General features: G+C 45.1%; 1 protein-coding gene across 4 annotated transcripts in view; it reads left to right on the top strand.

The window, feature by feature from the left end:
- The window catches only part of SLC9A6 (solute carrier family 9 member A6), a 59,374-nt gene that overhangs the window by 40,658 nt on the left and 6,062 nt on the right, over positions 1–12,654 (top strand). For all 4 annotated transcript variants that reach the window (XR_004966891.1, XM_036304621.1, XM_036304619.1 and 1 more), the window contains exons 13-15: positions 1,969–1,999; positions 3,898–3,977; positions 6,968–7,073. Coding sequence is in view for 3 of the 4 variants with exons in the window: in XM_036304621.1 (XP_036160514.1) it covers positions 1,969–1,999; positions 3,898–3,977; positions 6,968–7,073 (217 nt within the window). In the remaining variant the exon portion in view is untranslated. The remainder of the gene's footprint in view (positions 1–1,968; positions 2,000–3,897; positions 3,978–6,967; positions 7,074–12,654) is intronic.

Genomic DNA, 12,654 nt, shown 5'->3' with positions numbered 1-12,654 from the left:
CACTTCATGTTAATGATATACTAGACACTCTTTTAACATCTTGAGATGCATTTTTCTCATTTAATTCTTGCAGCAACTCTGTGTGGTGAATATTATCCCTATTTTTCAGGTGATAAAATCATGGTTCATTGGGCTCCATAATTTGACTAAATTCATTCGCACAGCTGGAAAGGAGCTGAGGTCAGATTAGAACCCAGCTCTCCCTGATTACAGAGTCTTTGGGGATTGTGCTCCAGTTGTGTCTGTTTCCCCCACTAGTCCTTGAGCTCCTTGACAGCAGGGGCCATGTCTAATTCATGTCTATGTCCTGTGCCTAGCACAATGCCTGGCAGATAATGAGTGTTCTCTAAATGTTTATTACATTGAATTGGTGCTTTCTCTCTAAGACCACTAGGTGTCACTTTAGATGCACAAATGTGGTTCGAGTTTAATGTGCTCAAGAAGCTATTGAGCAGCTTCTGGCCATTTTAACAAAGAAGAAATGAACCTTTCTTGGAATTATGAATCCATCTGTTTTCAAGTACTTGACCATGATTCACTTGCCTTTCAGATGAGGTCTTGCATCATTTCTCTCCCTTCAGTATTATTTGTATTCTGAGTTGCTACTGCTATAGCTTCTCACACTGCTATTTTTTCTATGTTATCTGTAGCAGTGACCTTAATCGCTAAACATTTGAGCACCGATTGTGTGTCAGGTACTGTGCTAGACTCTGGGGCTACAGAGATGAATTGAGACCTGACCTTTACCCTCAAGGAGCTCACAGTCTGTTTGGGGAGACTGACAGCTAAATAACTATACTGTACTGTGTTAAGTGTTATAGAAGGTTCTAGAAAGTGTTGTTAAAGCATAAAGGAAAAATGATTCTGCTTGGAGAGAGTCAGAGAATGGTTCATTTGGAACTCGTAAAAGGAGTAAGAAAACAAGGGACAGTGCATTTCAGGTAGAGGGAACAGCATAAGCAGAGGCATGGAGGCTCGGGAGAGGACAGGGATTTTGGAGAGGAGTAGTCAGGTGTGGCTAAGAGAGAGTATGTAGAATACAATAAGGGGACAGGCAGGTTGGAGCGGTGGGGTGCTAATTTGTAGAGAATTTTGAATGCCACACAAAGGACTTTAGATTTCACCCTCTGGGTTGTAAGCCGCTCTCAGAGTCTTTTGTCAAGGGAATAACCCACTGAGTTCTATGCTCTAAATAACAAAATCTAGGGGAGAGCTTGGCAGCTGGAAAACCTTACATCCAGTTGCTACAGACCCCGTGAGTCAGAATGAGGCCAGAGCGTGAGAAGTTGGAATGGAAAGGGGAGAAGATGTGAGAGACAGCTTAGAAAGAATGAACAGAGTTGCTGAGTGCTGTTGGTGTAGAGGAGATAAAGAAGAGTCAAAGAGAACTTCTTTATAATGAAGCTGTTCCCTGGGAAAAGAAAAGCAGGATTCTGAGCAGATGAAAAAGAATTATGAAGAACCAAGGCTAATGTGTATCCATTAGCCTATGAAAAAAACAAACACTGTAATTGGACCCTCTCTTCGGTCATCACAACAGAATGTTACCATGAGAGCTGAGAGGTCCAAAAACATGAAACTCCCTGCTGGAACTGCATTGTGCCAGTCTTGTATTTGGAACTACCCAGTAAGTAGTTCTTATTCAGTAACTGGGACAATGCTGCTTTCTCTGACTCTGCTTATAATGGACTTGTATTCAGAGAAGCAAATGTTATTTTTCTGAAAATGGTAAGTTGGATTGTAGGAAGAGAATCATTAGTAGACCCTGCTTGTCTAAGGATCTGAGCTGTTGCTAAGCAAAGTGGCAGGAGCCAAAAATTTATATCAACAGCCAGAGAGAAGCAAGAAAACATTAACCATTCCATAGCTACTGCATTGAAAAAAGTAGTTCCCTGACAATATACATATGTGAATAGACTTTTTTTTTTGGCTTCAAGATCTCATTTGCCTTTTGTTTTTCTCCTTTAGGGTTGGTGTTGATTCAGACCAAGAACATTTGGTAAATATGCATTTGTGTTGTCCCTGGCGTTTCTGTCAAATGTACAGTTGTTTGGAAAGAAAACAATCTGCTGTAGACTTCATGCCACCATTATTTAGATCCTGTCCTATTTGTATCAGCTTTTAACTGGCATCTTTCCTGGCCTTTCTCACTCTGTGATAGAAACAAAACTGAATTTTAGACAGTGTGTGGTTATCAGGGGTGACAGCTCTCATATCTGTGGGCCTACCTGGGCTTTGGCTGCAGAGAAGAACAGTCCCATAAGCACTCCTGAGTTTTCAAGTGACTGTTCTGGCACAGGGAACCTTTTTCCACTTGGGTTTGCGCATGAAGGCTTTTCTCTGATGTAAGCCCCACTCCAGCTGCTCTTCCTGTGTAACTTTCAAATTGGATGACCAGCAGCTGCCCTTGAGAACTGCTTTGGAGCCTTCCCTGCCTGATCAGGAGAATGCAGTTTCTTACTCTGTGCCTTAGCCTTGCCCACATTTTCTTGCCTGCTTCCATGTGTTACTTTCTCAGTTGTTCCTCTGCACCTGAACCTGATAGACTGAGTACAGTGTAATTTTGTGCCTTCTGTAGACTGACCCCTCTTTCCTGGTATTTTCCATCCACCTTTTAATGGATTCTGAGCACCGCTTAATATGTGACTCTGCCCTAGACTTTAGAATTAGATGGGAAATTGCGGAAATATTTTTAAAGGTGGAAAGCATCTCTTTCAAAACACAATTCTTTTTCTTGTCTGAAACAAGCCCTGGGCTATTTGTCTTCAGGGTGTGGTTCAAAAAATCATTAGTCAGATCCATTTCCTAAATGCTAATTTTGTTAGTTTTGAGTGATAAGTGTGTATGTGATATAGTAAGTACTTCTCTTTTGTAAGAACCTTGAACTATAATTCCATGGGCTTGAAATACCTGAGCAAACTAGGCAGAATAAATTCCCATGATGCTCAGCTGCTGGGGTAGTTTCCAAGGGGATAATAGCTCCTTAATGCTTCTATCTCATGTCCAAAAAAAAGTAAAGTTACCATACAGATCACCAAACAAATGCTTGTTCATTACCTCTTAGTCTCCACCTGCTTTGTCACCTCTGTCATCACAGAGGAGAAATGGAAATGGAGTGACAGGGAGAGAGCCAGGTTGGTGAATACCACCTGTGACATACAGAAAAAAAAATACAGTTTTTCCCTTGCCTTCAAAACCCTATGGATGTCTTGGGTTGTTACATTGTTTACTCAATATTGTGAGGGTCCACTGGGAAGCACAGAGGAATAGTATAGCAAGTATGGAATGTGTGGGTGTTGGGTGTACAGGTGTTTATGTGGTGAGATTTATAGCTTAATTGCTCTTTTGGCTCTTGTAAGTCCATGCAGTATTCTTGACCACTTTTCTATTGTGTATATATATTTAAAGGAAGATTCATTTATATCCAGGAAGGAACCAAAACCATAGAGCACTTGTGCTAGAAAGGGCCTTAAATATTTTCTAACCCTCACATTGCATGCATGAAGAAATTCAGGTAGGCCCACAGAGGGGAAGGGACTTGCCCAACTAGTTCATGTCAGAGCTGACATGAGCCCATTCACCTAACTCCCCACTACTGGCCCCGCCACATTACAAATAAGGACCCAGTTTATGTTTTTGGAAGCTATTTCGAAGACGCCAGCTTGCTATGTTAGTTTTCCCTCCTAGCTGGTCAGGCTTAATATGGAATTTCCCTACTTGATTTCATTTTGCTAATGTTAGAACATAGTAGCAACTTTGAAAATTTCTAATGTCCCCCAGGTTGGAGAGTACCTTATACATAATAGGCTATATTTCTGGTTGTATAAAGAAATAACTCTTAAATAAATGTGTTTTTATCTTTGTTTATATATTGATTTCTTTATTATTTGTTTGCAGGGTATTCCTGAAAATGAAAGAAGAACTACCAAAGCCGAGAGTGCCTGGCTTTTCCGGATGTGGTACAACTTTGATCATAAGTATCCTTAATTGAGAAAAAAAATGGTATTATGGACATGGACAATTGCAATTTAATGGAACAACTGTTTTGACCATTCCCATCCTGAAGCAGAACATAAAACCTTTGGTCTTCCCTTTCTCCTCAGTGTAGTGAGAAGGTTATTAAAGGAAACCCACACAAATGAATTCCTCTGAAAACCCATGAAACCAGTAGGAACTGATAATTTCAAAAGCTGGCTGTGTGAAGGAACGAAAGATCCCTTATGTTAGATTTTCTTTGATATATAGGTTTTTTTATTGAGCAAACTTTAACATTTATTGTCCTTTAGCTAATTTAGTGAACCCTGAAAAGGGTATTTTTGGTTCTTGTCAGTATACTTGCTAGAATAAAAAAGGAAAGGCTGCCTTAGGAAAAAGCACAAGATTAAGATTAAAAACACAGTGTTTAATGTTAGATACCCCAATAATGAGTGCTATACCTTTTTTCTCTGACCTTTCCAAAGACTGGCAGATTCTACTCTATTCAGAATGCCAGTGTTTTATTGTTTGCCAAGTTTCATTCTTGTCCTCTTGTAATAGTCTTCTTCATAGCTATACTTTGGGTCAAGTTATAGTCTATAATCTATTTTCATAATGTCTTTAAAAATATTTTATCACTATTTATTAAAATTAATTTCTCATTTGAAAATTGAACTATAAAAAGGGACCATGGAGTTCTTTCAGGCTGAGACTTACCAGTAAATGAATCAAAACCTGGTTTATGTTCCATTGAAGCATATTTGGGACAACTACATAAAAAGATTTTCCTTGCTTTTGTCTTTCTGAACAAAATCATTTATATTTAAGAAAAATGCATTGGATACTTATCATTATAATCTACTACTTACTATATTCTGTCAGCTAGATTTTTATGTTCACTTTTCACAGGGTATTCCTGCAAATGAATTAAATTACTGTAAGGAAACAAGAATGCATGCATATCTATGGTATTAAGACTCTCATTAGGGAGAGAGATCCTGGCTCTTTAAAATTGTTTAATGATTATGTCATTACTTTTGGCTCCATTATCAGCATTTTGGATATAAGCCACTTCTACATCTCTTGGGGCCTTTTCACCCCTCTCATTCAACAAAATTTGTTTAGTGTTTCCTACATAAAATGTTCTGTACATTTTCTGCATAATATACAAATCAGTTAACTTATCCTAATATAGAGAAAGAGTAGAATAATAGCTTTTTTTCTGTATAGTTTTATAGAGCTAAACACCAAGACTTGTTTGACTCAATATTACCCTATTAAGTACTAGTAGGCTAAAACCTGGCAATTTTAAAACCCAGTGCCCTGGTGGAATTAATGATTTATCAACTCTAGATTTCAGTTCCTTTGTGTAGCCAGATTGTTTGTTATAATTGAGATACAACTTAAATACAGAAATATACATAAATCTTAAGTGTACAGCTTAATGAATCTTGACCTGTGTATATACTTGTGTGCCTTCCACCCATAGAAAGTGTGTAGAACATTTTCAGCACCCCAGAAGGTACCCTGTGTTTCCTTGTAGTCAAAAATGACTTCCCTGTCCACCCCCAAAAGGGCAATCACGATTCTGATTTCTAGTAATATGGATTAGTTTTACCTGCTTTTGTTTATCATACAGATGGAATCATGTGTGCTATTTTATGTCTTCTTTCACTCAACATTGTATATTTTATCCATATTGTTGTCTGTACTAGTGAGGCATTTTTTTTTTCATTGCTGTGTAGTGTTCCATAGTATGAATATACTATGGGTTGGTTTTTTTTTAACCATCTACTATGGATAAACATTTGGTTTGTTTCCAGCTTTGGGCTATTACAAATGAAGCTAAACTTTCGTGCATATATTTTTTGGTAAACATAGGCACTCATTTGTCTTGAGTTAGATACTTAAGAGTAGAATTTAGGGCAAATATATATTTAGCTTTAATAGCTAGTGCCAACCAGTTTTCCAGAGTGCTTGTAACCGATTTGTACCCCCATTAGCAAGTTAAGGAGCTCCAGTTGTCCCACATTTCCACCAAAATATGATATTTGTCAGCCTTTTCATTTTTAGCCATATTGATGGGTTTGTAGTGATGTCTCATGTGGTTTAGTTTGCATTTCTCTGATAACCACTGAGGTCAAGCATCCTTTCATATTGGCCATTTGATATCCTCTTTGTTGAAAAATGTCTGTTCAGTTCTTTTACCCATTATGTGAGTTGTCTTGTCTAACTGATTTGAAGTTCTTTCTATATTCCTGAATTGGGTTCTTTGTTGGTTATATGTATTGTGAATATTTTCTTCCAATATGTAGCTCATCTTTTCATGTTCTTAATCCTGTCTTTTGAGGAACAAAACTTCTTCATTTTAATGAGGTTTATTTTATCAATCTTTTCTTTTATGATTAGTGATTTTTATATCTTAAGAAATCTTTTATATCCCAAGGACATGAAGATATTTTCTTTTAAAAGTATGATTGTTTTAGTTATTGAGTTTGTGTCCGGTGTGAGGTATGGGTCAAGACCTACTGGGTATTCAATTGACCCAGCACCATTTATTGAAAATAGCATCCTTAACCCACTGAATTGCAGTGGAACCTTTGTTGTAAATCACTGGGCCATATATGTGCGGGTCTGTTTCTGGACTCTCTTTTCTATTTGTCTATTTTTACATTAATACCAAACTCTCTTAATATTGGTATCAAACCAATCTGGCTTTGAATATTGGTGCTTCATTTACTTAATTGTGTGACTTGAGGCAGATCATGGGCCTCTCTGAGCCTTAGTTTTCATATCTGTGATATAGAGATAATAACAAAAGCTCCCTTTGCTATCTCACTGACATAATGTGGTGATGAAATGAGACAACATATGTGAAATTCCTTTGCTATCCATTCAAATAGTTGGTATATTGTGATGGTGGTTGTTATCAAATGAGTTGTTCTTTTAAATTTGTGAAGAAAGGAACACAGCTCTTCCTTAACCAGCACAGCTATCTGAAGCCTCTGCTGACGCATAGTGGGCCTCCTCTCACAACAACACTCCCTGCCTGCTGTGGACCCATTGCCAGATGCCTAACCAGCCCCCAGGCTTATGAAGTAAGTGGGTTTTATCCAAAATCTAAGCTCTTTATTAAGTTAAATTTATTTGCTCTGTGGTTCAGTTACTAGTTTTGTTTTGTTTTGCTTGCCTTTAAGGTATAAAATCCATGAGAGGGAATATAAGCATATGTATTTTGCTCAGCCAGAAAATAAACTGAAATCTATAAATATAATTTACTAGAGGCTGGTGCATGAAAATTCATGCACTGGAGGGGGCGTCCCTCAGCCCGGCCTGCCCCCTCTCACAGTCCAGGAGCCCTCAGGGGCGGGAGGTGACCCGGCAATCAGAGGAAGGCGATGTCCCCATCACACCTCTGCTGCTGCCACTGCTGGCAGCGCAAGCCTCAGCCGGCCCTGGTTACCTGAGCCTCAGGCGGCCTGGGCAGCTGGGCAGTTGCCATCCAAGGCTTGCCTGTGCCTAGGGCAGGCCCTTGGCAGCTGGGTAGCCACCACCTGAGGCTTGCCTGCACCTTGGGCCTTGGCTGGGCAGCCGCCATCCAAGGCTTGCCTGCACCTTGGGCCGGTCCTGGGTGGCTGGGGTGCTGAGGGGACTGAGGGACTCTGGAGGCAGGTGTACAGCAAGGCCATGTGCCTGCTGCCCTGGTGGGGCTGAGGGGATTAGGCGCCGCCATCTTGTGGCTGTGGGTGCCGCCATCTTTAAGGGTGTGACATGACAGTCAATTAGCATATTCCCTCCTTATTGGCTGTGGGTGCCACTATCTTTGAGGGCATGGTGGTCAATTAGCATATTCCCTACTTATTGGCTGTGGGCGCTGCCATCTCTGAGATTGGGGCAGTCAGTTAGCATATTCCCTCCTTATTGGCTGTGGGTGCTGCCATCTTTGAGGGTGGGGCAGTCAGTTGGCATATTCCCTCTTTATTGGCTGTGGGCACCTCCATCTTTGCGACGAGGGTCAATTAGCATATTCCCTCCTTATTAGATAGGATAGCCTTTGAAACAGCATTTGAAAACAAATCTAGAATAGTACCTCATTTAACTGTTGGTGATTTTAATAAATAATTCTTTTTTCCATGCTGGTTTTCATTTATTTGCAGTATGAAGCCTAAGCTCAGTACCAAAGGTGTGTCTTAATTTATAAATTCAGGTTGTCACAGTCATATTGAGAGGATTAATAAAACAATCTTTGATGCCCCTAAAGTGCAACAGATGATCTTTTATTTCACACTTACCATCTTTTGTATCTTAGGGAAGCTTTTTCTACCTCTATTCCACATAGCTGGGAGGTGTGAGCATAACTAGATATAATCTAGATACCATATTTTTTATTGATTTCAGAGAGAGGGAGAGAGAGGAGAAATATCAATGATGAGAGAGAATCATCAATTGGCTGTCTCCTGCATGCCCCCTGGCCCCCAATGGGGATCAAGCCATAACCCAGGCATGTGCCCTGATCAGGAATTGAACTGGTGAGCTCTTGGTGCTCAACCACTGAGCCATGCCTGTTAGGCAGATGCCATATTTTTTTTTTCTTAGCTACCAACATATGATTGATGAGTTGGCAAGTGGTACAACAAAGAAAGAAAATGACAAATGCTAACCAGCTTTTACTTTAATGTATGAACATTTTATTTTTAAGTTCTTGCCAAAAAAAGAATTGTTTCTAACCTAACCCTTCAAAATAATCTATGGTATCAAATAAAGTGCCCATATTAAGAAAACTCACCAGTCCTAACTGGTTTGGCTCAGTGGATAGAGTGTCAGCCTATGGACTGAAGGGTCCTGGGTTCGATTCCGGTCAAGGGCATGTACCTTGGTTGCAGTCACATCCCCAGTAGGGGGTGTGCAGGAGGCAGCTGATCGATGTTTCTCTCTCATCAATGTTTCTAACTCTCTATTTCTCTCCCTTCCTCTCTAAAAAAGTCAATAAAATATGTTTTAAAAAAAAGAAAACTCACCAGTTTTGACTACTCTGATGCAACATCTTGAATAGAGAGGCGAGACTGTGGTGGAGCAGTGCAGACATGCACTCCCCCCAGTTCTCTGTGGTGTGTTAGTGCAGACCCCACAGAGAATAGATGGAGATGATTAGACTCACTCAGTGGGGGTGGCCCCTGGATCAGGGTGGAGTGCCTTAGAGCTTTGTGTTACATTTAGTCATGAGTTACATTTCTGACAGATTGTGCTGCTGGGATGGCGGAACACCCCATGTTGTCTCTTCTCTCCATCCCACATTGCCCAAAGTCCCCTCTCTCAAACACAATCTCCTTTCCCTCTGTGCTCTGTGGTTCTGTGCAGAGGGGTCAGACAGTTCTGGTGGTGAATCAGTGAAGCTCAGCTCTTGGATTTCAGAGACCCACTCAGCCATCTCCAAAAGTCAGAAGAGTTTCAGAAGGACTGTGTGTCCTGTGGAATAAAGCAAAGTAGAACATTGTGGTATTAGTTTCCTAGTGCTGCTGTAACAAGTAGTACAACTGAATGGTTTAACAACAGAAATTTATTGTCTCACAGTTCTGGTAGACCTGGTTCCTTCTGAGGGCTGTGAGGGAGAATCTGTTCCATTGCCTCTCTCCTAGTTTCCTAGCTTGGGGTTTGCTGCCAAGCTTTGGCATCCTTGGCTTATAGATATATCACACAGATCTCTGTCTTCATCTTTACGTGGTATTCTCTCTCTGTGTGTGTCCAAGTCTCCCCTTTTTATAAGAATATTCAAACAGTATGGAATGTACAAAGTGAGAAATAAAAGTTGCCCTCCTCCTATCTATATCCCTTAGGGCAAGCATGTCAAACTCAAAGGCTAACATGGGCCAAATAAACCAGGGTTAAGTTTATGTGGGCCACAAAAAAAAAGCTTCAATTTTTATAGAAACACTAGGGGCCCGGTGCACGAAATTCGTGCACTGGGGGGCGCGGGGGAGGTGTCCTTCAGCCCAGCCTGCCCCCTCTCACATACTGGGAGCCCTCAGGGGATGTCCCATTGACGGCTTAGGCCCGCTCCCAGCTCCCCTTGGGGAGCGGGCCTAAGCTGCAGTCTGGCCTCCCTTTGTGGGAGGTGACCGGGCTGATCAGGGGAAGGCACCAGCCCCATCACCCCGCTGCTGCAGCCACTGCCAGTCACCGCAGCCAGCAAGGTTTTTTCATCAACACAGACTCCAGTCCCGTCACCATGAAAAAATGACAACTTTTTTTAGGCATTTTCAAGATGTGTCTTTCATATAATAATAATTTCTTTATTATTTTTTTATCCTCACCTGAGGTTGTGTTTCCATTGATTTTTAGAGAATGTGAAAGAGAAAGGGAAAGACAGAGAGAAACATCAAAATGAGAGGAACACTTCGATTGGTTGCCACCTGCATGAGCCCTGACCTGGGCCCCGGCCAGGGAGGAGCCTGCAACCTAGGTACATGCCCTTGGTCAGAATTGAACCCAGACCCTGCCATCGGCAGGCCAAGGCATTATCCACTGAGCCAAAGTGGCTAGGGCAGGATATGACATTTCTTAGCCCTCCAGCAGCGGACCTTCGTTTTTTTCACCAGGAGTGTGGTGAAAAACCCTAGATCACCGTTTTGGATTCTTATTACCCAAGTTACTAAGAATATTACCAGTGGCATACAGGGAGCTTAACCAATGAGCGGTCAGAAAAGGTGCTTCCTCTGTAGTTCACACCAATCTGCGGCTTGGCACCCCACCCACCCCCGCCCCAGGCTTGACGCCTCTGGCCCAGGCTTCAGGCCTGGGCAGGGGAACCCCATCTCCCCCAATCACGGGCTCCACCCTTGCCCAGGCCTGACCCCTTGGCCAGAGGCGTTGACCCCCATCACCCTCTGATTGCCAGATTGGCCCCTTGCCCAGGCCTGATGCCTCTGCCAGAGGTATAAGGCCTGGGCAGGGGACCCCCATCTCCCTCCCATAGCTGGCTCCGCCCTGCGCCCAGGCCTGATGCCTCTGGCCCAGGTATCAGGCCTGAGCAGGGAACCTGCACACCCCTCCGATTGACGGCTCCACCTCCCGCCCAGACCTGACGCCTGGGCCAAAGGCGTTGACCCCCATCACCCTCCAATTGCAGGATCAGCCCCTTGCCCAGGCCTGATGCCTCTGCCAGAGGCGTTAGGCCGGGGCAGGGGACCCTCATTTCCCCCATCACTGGCTCTGCCCCCAGCCCAGGCCTGATGCCTCTGGCCCAGGCGTCAGGCCTGGGCAGGGGACCCCCAGACCCCTCCGATTGCCAGCTCCGCCCCTGGCCCAGGCCTGATGCCTCTGGCCCAGGATTCAGGCCTGGGCAGGGGACCCCCAGCCCCCTCTGATTGCTGGCTCTGCCCCCCGCCCAGGCCTGATGCCTCGGCCAGAGGAGTTGACCCTCATCACCCTCCGATCCCCGGATCAGCCCTTTGCCCAGGCCTGAGGCCTCCAACAGAGGTGTCAGGCCTGGGCAGGGGACCCCCAGCTCCCACCATCCCTGGCTCCGCACCTGCTACCCACGATCTCTGGCACCACCCCTACCCAGACCTAAGGCCTCTGGTGGAGGCATTAGTCCTGGGCAGGAGACCCCCAGCTCCCCGGGATCTCCTGCTCTGCCCCGGCCTAGACCTAATGCCTCTGGCCAAGGCATTAGGCCTGGGCAGGGGACCCCCAACTGCCCAGGATCGCTGACTCCACCCCGCGATGGCTGGTTCCGCCCCTGCCCAGGCCTAACGCCTCTGGCCGAGGCATTAGTCCTGGGCAGGGGACCCCCAGCTCCCTGCAATTGCAGGCTCTGCCCCTGCCCAGGCCTAATGCCTCTGGCCAAGGCATTAGGCCTGGGCAGGGGACTCCCAGCTGCTCAGGGTTGCTGACTCCGCCCCTGCCCAGGCCTAACGCCTCTGACCTAAGCATTAGACCTGGGCAGGGGACCCCCAGCTCCCCACGGTTGCAGCCTCTGCCCCTGCCCAGGCCTAATGCCTCTGGCCAAGGCATTAGGCCTGGGCAGGGGACCCCCAGCTCCCCACGATCTCCCGCTCTGCCCCTGCCTAGACCTAATGCCTCTGACCGAGGCCTTAGGCCTGGGCAGGGGACCCCCAGCTGCCCAGGATCACTGACTCCACCCCTGCTCCCTGCGATTGCTGGTTCCGCCCCTGCCCAGGCCTAACACCTCTGGCCAAGGCGTTAGGTCTGTGCAGGGGACCCCCAGCTCCCCGGATTGCAGGCTCCACCCCTGTCCAGGCCTAACGTCTTTGACCAAGGCTTTAGGCCTGGGCAAGGGACCCCTACCTCCCCGGACTGCCTGGAGAGCGGGTTGGGGGCGTGACTGCAGGTGGACGCCGCAGCCACCCCGCAAGCCCTGGTCTGCCGGCGAAAGCGGGTCAGGGGTGTGACTGCGGGCGGAAGCCGCAGCCGCCCCGCCAGCCCTGGTCTGCCGGCGGGAGAGCCGGGTGGGGTCTTGGCCAGTAGGGGACAGCTGCAGTCACGCCCCGCCAGCCCTGGGTTGGATCGCCCGCCATCCAGGTCACAGATAGCAGGCCTGGATGGCGGAGGGGCAGGCAGGATGGCGCTGTCCCATCCTGCCTGCAGTATGCAAATTAGCCGCCATCTTTGTTGGCAGTTAACTGCCATCTTAGTTGGCAGTTAATTTGCATATCGCCG

This window comes from Myotis myotis, unplaced genomic scaffold (genome assembly GCF_014108235.1).
Source record: "Myotis myotis isolate mMyoMyo1 unplaced genomic scaffold, mMyoMyo1.p scaffold_m19_p_4, whole genome shotgun sequence".
NCBI lineage: Eukaryota > Metazoa > Chordata > Mammalia > Chiroptera > Vespertilionidae > Myotis > Myotis myotis.
Note: the sequence above shows the minus strand (reverse complement) of the source record. Positions and strands in the feature narration are given on the sequence as shown.